Here is a 15945-nt window from a genome sequence, read left to right as displayed (position 1 = left end):
TTGAAGATTTGAAGTGCTTTTGCAGTGTGATGCATTGTGGGTAATATGTCAAAAGTTGAAGCCCTTTGACCCCTCTGTATGTATTGTCAGGATTACATGTATGTCAGAACGTACTGCGCCTGTGCGAAATGAAAACCGTGTTTCGGGTTTTGCACAGCGTAGTACTTTCTGCTTTTGCCAGGAGCCTTTGACTTTGACACAATATCCACAATATACTTCAAACTGCAACTGGCTTATTATCTTATGTGTACATTCAGGTTGATGAATTGACGTTGTATACAATAAAAATAACCAAGCCTACTTGATGACCCCCCTCCCACACTCACCAAGAAAAATAATATAAAACTAAAAATGTCAAATTAAACATCACGACGATTTATAAATTGAGATTTTGCACATGTAGTGTTGACACTTTTGGAAATATTTTTTGTACCATTTAACAGAATCTCCAGTATTACACTCTTTGATCACGTGTGCAGGACTAAGAAAGACTGTCATTCAAAAAAACAGCACAATCTAGGTCTACATGTATATGCACAACCTTTTGCTTAGCTGTAGTTAGTTGAAAATAAGGCAAAATACAGTCCCTACATGTTTTTCAATAGCCTCTACCAGGCACCGCGGATCGCTGGAAAAATAGTAGAAATTGGCCAAAATAAAGGGATAGTATACCGCTCCAGAGAAGATCCAGGGCCATAGAAGCTCCAATTTGTGACCCACGGCCCTGGATCTTCTCTGGTATGCTATCCCTTTATTTCGACCAATTTCTACTATTTTTCCAGCGATCCGCGGTGCCTGGTAGAGGCTAGTTTTTCAAGGGTTCAACTGCTTTATGTGTGCAAAACAATCTCATCTATGGACCACATTCAGTTTCACTGATTCTGCCTACAACTTACAAGTTTACAACTCCACTTTCCAAACTACTGATACATTGTACTCTTACAACACTGGGCACTTTGAATTTTGAGGAAAGCATTTACATGATTTGAGGTTTACTCCGTTGTAAGTCCGACATCGTAACTTGCTATAGTAAGTTTAGTTTATCATGTCATTTCAAAGGTCCAGATTCCCTATGTTTTACCATTTTTTCCTGTCACAATGTAGAGATATTTGACTTTTGTTATACCAGTACCAAGTTTCTACTCAACTTTAAAAGGCAAGGAGCAGTGTTTTTCTGTTACTGTACTCAATCAACTGGATAGACTATGAGAACTATCACAACTTTCAGTACCCTACTGGTAGTCATTGATGAAAAGTAGTGGATGCTACTTGAATCGTCTGACAGTTTTCCAAATCTTTCCAGTTGCAATTTTAGCAGGTAGAATGTTAAAATGGATTGCATTTAACCTTGAATGAATTTGAGGATGATGGACGATGAAATGCAAAATTTTTGTCTATCTCTATATACCGTAAATGCGTTTAGTTTCACTGTGGTTTTATTTCGCAGTAGGACGGAATGGTTGATTTTTCCCATTGTCTCAATGCAGTTTAAACATTTCTGTAGTATAAGTGCAAACACACACATTTGCAGTGTAACAGTTTTGTGGTAAGAGATCACCACGAAAAATGCAAAAATAAGACCACCGTGAACATTTTAAGATTTACAGTACCAAGTGTCGGTGAGTAAAATGTTTATGTTACTTCTTCTGTTAACTTACATTGCCAAATATGAGTTGTGTTATAAGATATTTTTATGTAAAATCAGTAGTTTGTGTATGGAGAGCAAAAATCTTTAGAATGCAAAAAGTTTTGCTTGTTTTTCAAGACCTAAAAATACTTATTATTAATCTGAACGTTGCACACATACCAAAACCCAAAACAGAAACATAATACAGTACATGAACAATATTAGAAGTTAAACCATTGTTTACACACATATCATCAAACAAGTTTGAATGGTAACTTAGGTCACTGCCTGCTTTGCTCTTCCAATAACTTTTTAAAAATCTAAAAGATATTTATTAAAATGGCTATAACTGTCTAACGTCCCTAGTTATTCTCTTACGATTAGTTAAAAGGTTTTTTTTACCTGATGTTAGCGTCATAATATCTGCATATTTTTAAAAAAGTCAGATTTTTTCTTTATGGATACACTATGTACTTGTAGGGTGTGAGCGAGGCAGGTTGCCGGTCTCACAAGATGGTACATCTCCTGCGCTTCTTTTGCTTGGTTTCGTCTACGGGTGGACATTCCTCCGCTCGGAATTTCCTAAGGGATGAAAACAACACATCAGAAATCCGTGAATAATTTTGGTAAGGCCTACGAAAAAAATATATTCTGTTTCCTGTTTCGGTCCTGAAAAAATTAGGGTCGGTAGGGATTATCTTTTTCTTTCCTTTTTTTTTTTGTTGGACTTTGGCAATCTCTAGTGATCCAACTTATATAATACAGTTTACTTTAAGAAAGTAAAACTTGCACGAGGATTGTATGTTTCATCACTCAGGCATCAAACTCAAAACAGTGATGTTAAGAGAAATGGTGAAAACCTTACCTGACTATTCTAACAAGTTCGTGGAATGCTTGGTCTACGTTCAAGCGGGTCTTGGCGCTGGCCTCCAGATATCCCACCCTCAGCTGCCTGGCCAACTCCTGACCCTCCTCTTGAGTAACCTACATGTAGTGAACACATGGTCAATAACCTGGTCAGCAGATACATAGATAGATACCTAGTTAGAGAACTTAAACCAATAGACTAATTCCATGGCCCCACCCACACACCATTGTCAAAATATAGACAATGGAAAATAGAACCATAAAAATGCAAATACTTCATGGACATGAAGCCAATTTCTCATTGGTTGAACCCTTAATTGCCATTCTCTCATTGGTTGAACCACTATAATGTACAGTACACATATTTCCTATGTACATATATACACTACCAGGACCGTAAAATTTAACGAACTTTTCGGTAGCGTGTACACGTACACGGCGAATGCACGATCGTGTGTTCGGCGTGTTTACGTTTGGGGTGGGCGGGATTTTGGGGGCCAGTAGGGCGGGGAATATTCAGAATATTCATGTTTCAGGCACCGTGTACACGGAATATTCATGAGAATATTCATGAAACAGCACGATTTACGGCAAAAAAAACAACAACGCATCGCCGCGCCAAGGCAACTGCGCCGCATGCGCAGTGTTTTATTTTGGCAGAGATGACGTAAATACCGTGTAGAATCCTTTCATATGAAGCTAACAACAAAATACAAGTACCATCCAAAACAACTAGATTGCCCAGTAACACAGTCTACATGATTATTTTGAGCAGGAAGTGCGATTCTGCTTCCTTTCATCGACCATATTTGAGCGAGCGATGATGTACGAAGTCCCTCCCACCGGGCGCACGTTCTCATGAACGTCTCCCGCGCCTTTGATAATACACATTTACTGTACCACGCCTGCGGAGGGAAGAAAAAGCAGCAGCCGCTTTGGTAGTTGTATTCGTGTGTCAGACACTGAAGTTCTGATAATACCTGTATGTGTCTTACCACGTTTACAATTTATGCCAAAGTCTCAATATCTAAAAAAAATGCATATCAGCCTCCCAAACATCAACAAATCATTCAAAGAAGCAACGAGTCCTTCGCCCACACGGCGTGCACACTCCGTGCGCACGGCGTATTTACGGTGAGATACTGAACACAGACAGAGTACGTGCAGTAAATGAGCTTATAGGGCGTGGTTTCGCTTTTATAGCAATAATTTCCCTATCAGCATTTGTATTCTAAAATTACCATGATACTTCTTTTAAGTTATTTTCATGTATCTGTTGACAATTTGTGGATAATACATGGGATTAGTAGCGCAGCGGCTACAAGCCGTGGAGCCGAGTTTATTCAGATTCAAGCGCAAACAACTTGTTGGAAGTTGTTGGAAACGACTAGCTGGAAGAAATGATAGTTGCGTGGTGTTGGAACTTAGAGAATGATTGCTTCAAGGTTGAGAATTAAACAAAAGCCGACAGAAAAACTGGCAGACATTTTGCCACAAAAACGTACGCCACAAAGAAAGGTCAATGACCGTGCCTAGCGAGTCGAAGTCAGCGGCGTTATAAAAATTTTCTGCAACTGCTATGCTGAAGCTACGATTTGATCATGAGCGCTGTGACAAAAAAAATAGCGGGGTTTGACACTGTTTGTTCCTGAATAAAACAGAGCTTGTAGATTACGTGATACGCCTGTGATTTTTACGTCCATGCTTTGGCCCAGGTGGCCAAGTCTTTTCAGTTTAGGCGTTCACTATTCCCACGGCTGCATGTACTTGATTGACAGGCGGTTCCCTTTGAAAAAGTTGCCGCCGGCAGCCGTCGGCGCCCCAGAGTCTGATCGGCCTACGGGCCGAATAATTCAATTATCTGAGCAGCCAATGAGCACTGAGAAAAATGTTTCGTCCATCTTCGCTGTAAAGTCGATCTTCACCGACTATAATCGAGGTTCTACGAAGAATCCCGAAATTTGTCGAGTGTATACAGCGGTGTTTTCAGCTTGTTGCAGACGACAGGATCGCAAGACAGATGATTTGTGACATTTCAGAATCGAGAAAAATCTACAATACACTGATATTTCTGCATAAAATTAACGAATATTTAATGTACTATGGAAACGTCAGTCCTTCATTCCGTGAGGCTGAAACAGCTATGTCAGACTATTATGAACCAATTATTTCCTGTCGTGGATATTCGCCGTGAATATTCGACACGTTCTGGACTGTGTACTGTGTGTGCCGCGAGTAAAACTTTCAAGCGAATACACAATAGTTCTAGAATTGCAGTGCAGCACCATTCTAGAAGTTTTACAGGGTGATCAGATTCCACTCGATAATACTAGCTTGACACTGGATTCACGCTTGCGTCCGGCCTCTAGTCCGGCCCGCAACATGAGAAAAATCATGACTCATTGTGAGATACCGTAATTTTAAAAAAAGTAGAGCTGCCGAAAAATGTTACTTACCTGTAAAAACAAGCCAGCTCCCACTGAAATCACCTCTTTTCACATTTTGGGGGGACACTACTTACCTCTAAATTTATTGCGTAAGATCCGTCGGGTGTGTAAACAACATTTATTTTCATTCAACAAAAAATGAGCTGTAGCTGTGATCTGTATACTAGTAATACTTGAAGTAGCGCCCTAGTACAATCATTCAATCCAAGAACAGGACGTAGTTTGTAACATTTTGTAATGTTTCTGACACACGAAAAAATGCTGACTAATTTTCTAGTAATTTATTTTCGATACTTATACATGACTGTGCTTTCTATAGTACGAGCAAGGAGGTTCAAGTTTTTTGTATGAAACGCCTACCAAAAAATCAGTTATTAGAAGTCATGTTAGTATTACAGACTAACTAATGTTGGGCAACCAAACACATACATAAACGTTGCTTAAACAACTCGTCCTTGTTTCTTGCAACCCCCTATGTTTTACCAAGGAGATTTTCGGATGTTAACGTCATTTTTATTCGTGATAACAAAGTAACAAAGAAATTAACTGGGAAACGTGACCCTGCGAATTCAAGTTAAACAACTTGCGTATCCGCCACGGGTACAGTACGCCGAGAAAAAGCTTTCGAACCGTCGTTTCTCAGACCAGATTTCTTTTCACAAAATAGAAGAAAGGGGATGTTGCATTTGCATCAGGGCGACAATGATAATTATTTTTTGTTTGACAATACGCCCGCGTGTTTGACAGTGCATAAGAATAGTGAATAAATTACGGGTTTTCTAAGAGTGGTGCACTTTAGTGGTAACAACAACAGACATATTCTCTTACTAGTTCAGACGAAGATTTCTTTTGCCGAAGGTGAAGAAAAATCTTCTTTTCTCTTCAAGCGAAGACAGACTTCGATTCTCAAATATCTTAACATGGTCGATATTACAATACACATTTCTGTCTGGCACTGTCTGTCCCTAGCTCCGCATGAAAAATAATAACAAAAAGCTGTTACAGGTATGCATCAAATGTCGAGTCCAAATCGGATTTTTTCATCGCGGAGGTTACAAAAAGTTCCACGTGTTTTTCTTGTTTTCACACTTAGTTAAATAGGATAGCAGTGAAGAAAGATATTTTCCTATTAAAAATACCTGCGTGAGAACAAAATGCATGTTCTTTAGAGTATCATTTCCTAGTTACTTGTGTCCAAAAGGCTACTACGACATATAGTACCAAGGTCGTTGCTAGTACTTGCCTCTGTTAATATAAATGCTATGTTCCCTTTTGTTTGTACAGTCACACAGACATCGATCGTCTGAGCAAGTTGGAGGAAAGCTACCCATGCCGTTAGGCCTTGCGGGGGAGATCTCATTTTACCTCCTTGCTCTTGCCAATATAGAATTGTTTTGTCCAATATCTGTTTTGGTTTTTGTTCCGTTTTGACTTACTGTTTGCTAGCCGGCTTGATACTCTGGGAATTATAATTTTACTAACGTGGGGATTCACACATGTCAACAGAATTCAATCAACCATGGAGGCTCTTTTTTTCTACCTCCATAAATCAACAAAGCGAAATATCAAACATTTCAGTCTCAACACTATATGTTACTGGGTACAAGAATGTGCAATCTAGACTAGAGTTAGGACAAACTATGATCGCTCCAAAAACGATATAAAAACTCCCGGAAGAAGAAGTCGGCATGTGCATGCAGTATTCTCCCTCGCTCGTGCAGTTTTAGTCTAAGCACCTGTATGTATAAAAGAGAACATACAAAAAGTTGATAACCTGTCAAAATATATCTTATATAAAAATGAGGGTTTGTGACCCCGAGACTTTTCCAACAAGTTCTGTTATATTCAGTGAGAGCTGTCGACGATACAAAAGAAAACATGACGCGCAACGGACTTGTACACCTGGTACTGAAACGATCTTTGGCGTCTCCGACTATCACTATCAGACACAAACGGTCCATATTCATTCTTCTATAAATTAGTACTAGCGAGGACATTATACGTCCTTGGTACTAGACAGTATAATCTGCACAAGGAGGTTTAATCTGAATGATTAAAAAAATATCCGCAGCTTTACGTAGGTTACACATACTGACAGAAAGTAGACTGCAGTAGAAAATAATCAAAGCTCCTTGTGTTTAAATCTTTAAGTTCTAACCTGCTTGTTCTATGTTTGTTTTTGTTACCAAATTATTCCGCATCTAATAGTGGCCGCCGTAGAATAAAATAGAAGCCCTGAAACATTCTATTGGCAGCGTAACTTCCTGTACACCGACAACCTCCTTGGTAAAACAGAATGTCCGACCACAACTTGGCACGCGTGTAGCGAAAGTTGTACCGACTTCTTTGATCTGAAACTCGAACCGCCCTTTCGGCATGCTTTCGGCGGTTGCGTCGGAGTTCATCAATCAATTTTGACAGGACTGGCCATGGGGCGCCGTGATGTCTTGGGAGAAATGTTCTACTACGAGATGTGTGTGAATTTTGACTTTCAATATCAGGATTACTACTCCATTCCTACAAGAACCCTGACTTCATTTTTGAAAACCACTGTTTTATATAAAGCGATTTGGCGGATGCAATAACTCATGATGTGTTTATTCAATACTTGATTGATATAATATGAAAAAAAACCCGTGGTACTTTCCTCCCCGTAAGCACATATTCAGCCCCGTGCCGAACAAATCACTGGCTTTTCATTTTTGTGTTGTTTCCTCGCGCCGCCTCGTGGCCGGCCGGCCGCATCAATGAGGTTTCTGCTGGCCGTTTAAACGTCATCTTTCGACCAGTTTACTAGTATATCATTCACGCCGGGAAGGGCCTAAATGGGTTTGGAAAATTTTTTGACCTTGGGGAAGGTCCTAGGAAATCTTTTAAACACTAATTCTCACCGCTAAATATTGTACAATAGAGCATTACGCAATCCGTTTCGGCAGCGCGGGCCGCGGGGAGCACATGGCGACGTAGAAGAAATCGGCAAATTATTACGCTGTGTTTGCGGGATAAATGCCGGCACACGAACTTTAATTATTATCTCCAAAGAATAACACAGTTCCTATACGAAAACAGCTGGCCCAAAATGTAAACGAAAGGCAACTTTCGCCCGCAGCTGACCGGTAGATATAGGATTCTATTCGTACATATCGTAATGGACACACAATATCGCGACATTGCGCGCTGACGTGACCGGTATACAACTGTCGTAAAATCAAACGTAATTATTTCTTTACCGTGCAGACCAGCGGCTCATTATCGGTATCCCAGTGATAATGAGCTGACTCCCCGCTGATCTGGACTCCGCCCCAAATGTGCACACGGTGTGTGTACGAACGTGTACACGCCGTGCGTTTGTTTGTGTAACAGCGTAAATCGTTAAATTTTACGGTCCTGGTAGTGTACAAAGATTCACATGCAGCTATAGTACATTGTAGCATGTTAGCAGAATGTACTGCACCTGCATGAAACCTGTCATGTATTGTACACTGTAATGTAGCACTTCAGCAGAACGTTTTCTTTAAGGTCGTATTTAGGGATGACATCACATCTATTTGTCAAATGTTGTGTCAGAAAAGATATCATCTGCAACAGGCAAAATTCTGATAATGCAACATCCAACGAAAACCAAGAAAAATCTGAATTTCACGCAGGTGTAGTACGTTCTGCCCACATGCTAGTTATTATACATGTAGTTACGGATAGTGAGTGTGTGTGAGTAGTAGCAGTCTTGCTCTCACCACTCTCTGTTGATCCAGATCTGCCTTGTTGCCCACCAGTAACATGGGGAACTCATCTCTGTCCTTCACCCTCAGGATCTGACGGTGGAACTTGTACACTTCATCAAAACTGGGGGGAAACAAAGTCAATCCATAAAGCTACCATTACAGTCTAGTCTGACTACATCATGTTTCTAGCAGCCCTTCCACTGGCCAGGCATCTAAAAACTTGGTGGCCAACACCTCTAAGTCAGGAGAATTGAGAACATCATAATCCTTTTTATGTATTATGACTGGTTGTGCTAACATGGACCATTATTGTTAGACTGAGAACTGTCTATTACTGTAGTGTTGAAGGCTTTAATGACAGGTTTCCAAAGTGACAGAGAATCCTGAGTTCCTATTGGACTGATTTTTATAGACATAAAGAACCCTGAGCTCCTATTGGTAGTTCTGGGAATGGGGATAGTTCTCTTGAGTAAGAGGTGTATGGCCACAAGCTCTCAGGTAAGAGGCCTATAGCTTATCAGCCTAACAGCAAGATATTGTGTAACAGACAACTTCATACACTGTCTAGTTTATGCAAAAGTTACATTTCATATCAAAATGTTACTGTGCAAAAAATCCTCCTTCAAAAAGAATGCCAACATTGATACAAATACATTCTTTAGCAAAAGTTCTCTTTTTTGTTTTGAAACATAGCATATGGTATAAGGTAGTAAAAAATGTTGTCCTTTCCTTACCTGCCTCTGTCTGTTACAGAGAAGACCAGCACAAACCCCTCTCCTGTCCTCATGTACTGTTCCCTCATGGCACTGAATTCCTGAAGGTAAGACAGTTCATTATTAATCTGACCTGGTAACAACACCCCCTACGCCCCCTACTGTCTCCTCATGGTACTGAATTCCTAATGACAGATATCAACCCTGACAGAAAAACATACGCCCTCCTCATGTCCTATAATCATGTTATGATCATAAAACAATTATCATAAAAACACTTCAACATACCTCTTGTCCTGCTGTATCCAGAACTGAAAAAAATATGCAAAAACAAATGTTAGTGGAAAAAATATAACTCTTAGGGCATTCAGTTTTACAAATTAAATACATCACTGCTATAAACTATGCTTGAACTTTCTACAGCTATGAAAAACAAATAATTTTTATAAAGACGAGACAAGCCGAAGGATAAAAAAAATTAACTTACTGTCTAATCTGGCCACCTCATCATCTATAACACACTGCTTTGTGTAGGAGTCTTCTATTGTAGGGTCATAATCTGTCACAAAGTAGGACTGTAACAAAATAGTAAAACATGTCAAAGGCTGTGACGGGCACTGTGAGCTTAGGTCACACCAATTTAATTTCTTGGTTAACGGATTTTTCTAGAAAAATAATGGAGCGGGCGGGCGAAAAGAAATAAAAACAAAAACAGGCCTAGGCATCCTATTGTTGCCCAAAATGGTACGATAGGAGCCATGAAGTCAACACACCAGGCTGGTTCAAAATTTAAACAATGAATTTTGAACTTTTAATGATACCATTGCATTGAAAGATGGAATAACTGTGACAACTAGGATGAAAAGGACTGTTTTCAACTGTTCAGGGCACAATATGAGCATTTTGCAGTTGATTCTGGATTTTTATTTTTATTTGCAAATCAGAAAAAAACGAAGCGGCGAATCCGTTAACCAAGAAATTAAATTGGTGTGGCCTTAGTTAGTAATCAGTAGTATTATAGGGTCAGATTCAAAATCACAAAGTATTACTGTAGCCAGAAAAACATTGTACTGGCATTCTACTTATTTCATCTTACTTACATGGTGCACACAAAATATTTTTGTCCAATTTTTTAGGTTGGGGGCACCAGTGCAGCTATTCCCAAAAATGAATTTGTAGCCCTGAATTACAAAATACATATATTCTAGAGTCCATTCCGCGTCACCGAGTGGGTTTTTTCTCCATGTTTCTAATACGTTTGAATTATTTAGAAGAAAAGAATACCCCAGTAACAAAAGTTCTAAATTTTTCAAAAATTTGAAAATGAAAATTTGAATATATTTGAATTCATTTATATATTTCTGAAACATTTTGAATGTGACTGTACAAAGATCTCTTTCTTTAGAATAAATTTGAACTACCCATGTGTTTCTTTCACAATTCGAAATATTTAGAACTATTTCAAACAAATAACCAAATGGTAGATGTGGGTAATTGCCCCCATAAAAGTAGGTGCTAATCCTACTCTTCTGTCTTCCTCTGTATATTTTTAGATTTCACTGCTGGACACTGGTGGCTCTTTTGTTATAAGGCATCAATGCCTGACACCCAGGCAGTCTACCCTGTACTCCACAGGGAGGTGTGAATTACTTCCTTCCCATCCCACTGACCTATTTACAAAATGTTAGAAATAATTCGAAATAATGGTAAAAAAATGGTAGAGTGCTGTTAGAAATATTTAGAAACTATTGGAAATGTCATAATCCACATCAGGAATATTTCAAACGTTTTAGAAAACCAGGGAATTATTTAGAATATTGACAAGATGTTCAAAATATTTCCAAATTATGAAATTTCTTAGACAAACAATTACAAAGAATTCAAAACATTTCTAAATAATGACAATAACAACCCACTCGGTGACGCGGAATTGACTCTAACAGTTACAAAATGACAAAAACAAATATTCAGCAAATCTGCAATGAGTCGACAATTTATTCATAACCTTTTTCCTGAAGGCTGATTTAGCCTTTTGGCACGAAATTTGTATCAGTTAATCTGGTAGAGACAGACATAATTTTGAAGGTTAAGTACTAACCTTGCCCTGTACTGGCAAGATACATACTGGAAATCTTGAAACTTTCGCCATAGTTTTTTTTTATTTTCCCAGAGATCTCTACCATGACTGACATGAATTTATGACACCACGAATATGCATTTCCTATGAATTACTAATAGTAATATGGAATTGTTTTGCTGCAAATACTGTGTACATACCCCTCCTATTGCGAAATTTGACCACCACAGAAGTAAATGAATTTACGGTATTCTATTCTGGGGTTACGGTCGCATCTTTAGACACACATGTATCTTTAGACTTGTGATAGTTGGCAGAATAGCGCTATTATCCGAGGAACACTATCTCTCTGATGTCTGGGTAGTTGATATGGCTCAGGCACGTATATTTTATGGTTGTTATGTCATACATGTTATTGTAACACACCAGCTATGGCTACAATTCCCAACATGGGGAGGCAAAAATGTAACACATTTCAGACTGGCTGGTCAAGGCAAGGTCAAAGGTAATTTGTGCATAGGGTCTATGGAAAAAATCTGGACTAAAACTCAGTTATCTCTGCAAAATTCTCCAGGTAAAAGGATATACCCAGCTGCCTAACCCCCAAACCACTATAATAGAAAAATTGGTAGCCAAATGACAACTTCAGTGTCCTAAAGGTTAACAACAAGAAAGCAAAACTTTTATACCCCAAAACAATATTAGTCTAGAAGTAGAACATGAAAGCCATATGCCCTGAATTATGGTTTCAAAAAATAAATATTCAAATTTGACAGTTTGATTGACAGGTAGATTGCTTGGTTTGTCCACTGTTGACTAATTGGCTGTTTAGCTATTGGATAACTGTTGATTGATTTATTGATCTGTATGGACCTACCACTATAAAACACAGGGTGGGGCTCTCACAGCAATCTTTCATTCATAACTTGTTTATGACCCATATCTAAATAAACATCACACTAGATTCCATCTAAGGAACAGGTAGGTCTGTATACAAGTATGTGCAACAACAGGGCAATAGCCAGATCTGTAGTATGTTAGTCTGTAAATGAAGAGTCTATAAGTCACCATGCCAATAAAATATCACTCTGCTCTGTGTGTTTAGTCATTTGTTCAACCTTCATGACCACATAGATTTCATAATGAAGGCAACTTTTTTTTGCCAACCTTTATTTATCTTTTACTCATCAGTTTTGGGGTTCCCAAAGGATGTCATACATATAATCAAATCAACATGGCCTTAGGAGACTTTGAAACACAAAATGATAAAATTAATTTTTATTTGCAAGCTCGCATCAGTTTTGGGGTTCCCAGAGGATGTTATCCCTATAATCCAATCAGCAAGGCCTAATGTCTGTAAGGATGTGTTGTCTTGAGTCTGCCCACACCAAAACCAAACGAAAAAGACGAAAATGTAAAGAAATGAATTTGAAGAGTAGATTATTCGCCATACCATACTGTGTGTCATTTGTTCAACCTTCATGACCATGTAGATTTCTGAAACTCACAATGAAGGCGATAATTTTTGACAGACTTTTTTTTTTTCGCATGCTCGCATCAGTTTTGGGGTTCCCAGAGGATGTTATCCCTATAATCCAATCAGCATGGCCTAGTGTCTGTAAGGATGTGTTGTCTTGAGTGTGCCCACACGTCCAGACTGTACCTATGATTCACCCAGGGGTGACTGATAGTCTGATATGCAGATTTTATTCCTCCCATTCCTGACATTCCACGGCCCACCCACATGTTCCACTGCATTAACAACTCACCATGGCACGGATATTCCACATTCTTGTTTGTGGGATGTCCAGTACATGCTAGGTAAACCTAACACAAAATATAAACAACCACCACTATTCACATTCAGTTGGTCTGAATGGCCACATACATTTTAATGGGCTTCCTTGTATTGAATCCTAGGACTTTATAAGGATACTGTATTTTAAATCTATTGTTCTTTAGATATTCCACATTCTTGTTTGTGGGACGTCCACTACATGCTAGGTAAACCTAACACAAAATATAAACAACCACCACTATTCACATTCAGTTGGTCTGAATGGCCACATACATTTTAATGGGCTTCCTTGTATTGAATCCTAGGACTTTATAAGGATACTGTATTTTAAATCTATTGTTCTTTAGATATTCCACATTCTTGTTTGTGGGACGTCCACTACATGCTAGGTAAACAATCTAACACAAAATATAAACAACTACCAGTATTGCTGGTCTGAATGGCCACATACATTTTAATGCCTTGCCTGTTTTGAATCCTAGGACTTTCTGTAAGGATACTGTATCATAAATTTATTGTTCTTTAGATATTCCACATTCTTGTTTGTGGGACGTCCACTACATGCTAGGTAAACAATCTAACACAAAATATAAACAACTACCAGTATTGCTGGTCTGAATGGCCACATACATTTTTAATGATTAATTTAATGCTTCCCTGTATTGAATCTTAGGACTTTCTGTAAGAATACTGCATTATAACTTTATAATTTTTTTGGATATTCGACATTCTTGTTTGTGATTGGACTACCAGCAATGCCAGGTAAACAATTATATTATCTAACAAATATAAACACCTACCACTACAAGTACTGTGAGTTGACCTGAGTCTACCTTACCTTGAATAGCCACATACATTTTAATGGTTTCCAAGAACTTTCAATAATAGGTCTACTGCTACTGTATTATATTATAAACTGAATTATAAACTGAATCATTATTTGGAGATATTCCTTCTTCTTGTTTGTGATTCCACTACCAATATGATAAAGATGGCAAGTTAAAAATTTAACAAATATAAATAAATAGTAATTTGTTCTGAATAGTTGAGTTTTAATATATATAACCTGGGACTTATTCTAAAGCTGAATTAAAACTGAATCATATACATTTTGTGCCACAGTCTTGATTGAGATTATGAGTTATTCACTAAAAATTAGAGATGTGAAGTAAGCAAGATAACAAAAGTACTACTAGTGGCCATTGGTTGTTCCAAATAAATTATATTTTTATGGGCATTCTAGGACTTATGTGATTGATTTTAAATTGCATTTCAAATTGAAGATTTTTTAAGATATCAACTTATTATCATTAATCCACATTTCTGTGTGTAGCGTCACTGCCAGAAGCCCACCCCACCATAAGTAAACAAAGAGACAAACAATAAACAACTCGCGGGTTGTTCTAAGTACGCAAATTCACCGGCGTCCTGGGTGTTACTTGGAAGGTCACAGCATGACAAGACAGGGTGGCTAGGTTTGAGCTAGCAGGAAGTGCATGTATTTCTACACACCTAAGTTCAATAACCCTTAGATTAGCTATATAGCTGTTCTGCTTCCCAAAAATATTTGTCAACAACCTCCCTTCCTTTCAAACAAAGCCGCATTTTCAACCCAGATTTCACGCAAATAAAAAAGAGGAACAGACATCACAAAAAACAACGTTTAGCACAAATACATTCGTGACAATGGCAATGAGAAAGGCATAATTTTGGAATTCTATAACTAGTATATCCAGATATATTTTCTTTTATGCCATATGTGCCCCCCCCCCCTTACGCCACACCCCTTCTAAAGGCTACAACATGCACGTTGTCACTATATAAAATTGTTTGGTGTCGACAGTTACCTTTCAAAACATCATAATTGACGTTGATTGGCTGATTGAATGTTTCTACATGATGAGATTAACCCACAGCCCCCCTCCCCCTACATACCAAGACGTGGAAATGTCCCAAGATGTTACAGGAAGTTATTCATACTCAAGCCTCGATACGTTCGGAAACAACGATCTTTGTCAAGAATTTTGACATAACAATGTTAGAGACAAGATTTGATAGTAGATTAGGCTATGAATATTTAGACTACTGTATCAGTAGACAAACGTGCTATTTCTGAAGCTTGGGCCTTGCATAAAAAAGTTAGGATATAATTATTTGTAACGGTAAACAAGAGTTGTCTTCGGCTCTCAATTTTTGCAAGCAAGTTCGCGACAGAAACTAGCGAAGTTGGAGCACAAACCTGAATAAACTGAATGGTAAGGGCACTTTTTCCGACGCCTCCGCCACCGACGACCACCAGTTTGTAGTTCTGGCTGAGGTTTCCCCCTTCTCTCGACATATTCCGTCCAGAAAACAGCTTACTTTGTCGAGAATTTGCTTCCAACTTGCATGAATTGGTTAACTCCCGCAGACTTTTTGAGCCAGTCTGGCTGGCTAGACCACGGCGATGCTGGATTGCAATTCGCGGTACCCTTTCTAGGGAATTTAGAACGCTTAAACTGCTTGTTACTTTGGGTGGTTAAACTCAGCGTGCATGGGAATCCAACATGGCCGCCGCCCTTATTAGACATGCAAATATGACGTGACGTCATTAGGAAAGCTAGTAGTATACGTCAGCCGTTGGAAATAATATTTAGTAGGAGGATAAGGCACCAGATCTATATGACTAGGCGTTGGGTAAATCAAGGACATTAT

General features: G+C 38.6%; 1 protein-coding gene across 1 annotated transcript; it reads right to left on the bottom strand.

The window, feature by feature from the left end:
* Nucleotides 1–783: 783 nt before the first annotated feature.
* Nucleotides 784–15827, bottom strand: LOC109476597 (ras-related protein R-Ras2-like). Its single transcript, XM_019777585.1, has 7 exons — nt 15491–15827; nt 9864–9951; nt 9665–9687; nt 9398–9477; nt 8676–8784; nt 2493–2611; nt 784–2209 (listed from the first exon to the last, which is right to left on the bottom strand). The coding sequence occupies exons 1-7, from the start codon at nt 15587–15589 to the stop codon at nt 2134–2136; spliced, it is 594 nt and encodes a 197-aa protein (XP_019633144.1). The 5' UTR covers nt 15590–15827; the 3' UTR covers nt 784–2133.
* Between the last annotated feature and the right edge of the window lie 118 nt (nt 15828–15945).

The sequence above is a fragment of the Branchiostoma belcheri genome, unplaced genomic scaffold (genome assembly GCF_001625305.1).
Source record: "Branchiostoma belcheri isolate BF01 breed outbred unplaced genomic scaffold, Haploidv18h27 scaffold38, whole genome shotgun sequence".
NCBI classification, from domain to species: Eukaryota; Metazoa; Chordata; class Leptocardii; order Amphioxiformes; family Branchiostomatidae; genus Branchiostoma; species Branchiostoma belcheri.
The sequence above is the reverse complement of the archived record's forward strand: the minus strand, read 5'-3'. Positions and strand labels throughout refer to the sequence as shown.

What these genes read in the sequence shown, in the direction of transcription:
- LOC109476597 (XM_019777585.1), bottom strand. Translation starts at nt 15,589, where the DNA reads ATGTCGAGAGAAGGGGGAAACCTCAGCCAGAACTACAAACTGGTGGTC. An exon ending in TGAGGTGGCCAGATTAGACA is followed by an intron (nt 9,688 to 9,863) that starts GTAAGTTAATTT and finishes TATTTTTTTCAG; the next exon opens with TTCTGGATACAGCAGGACAA. An exon ending in TCTGTAACAGACAGAGGCAG is followed by an intron (nt 8,785 to 9,397) that starts GTAAGGAAAGGA and finishes GTTTCCCCCCAG; the next exon opens with TTTTGATGAAGTGTACAAGT.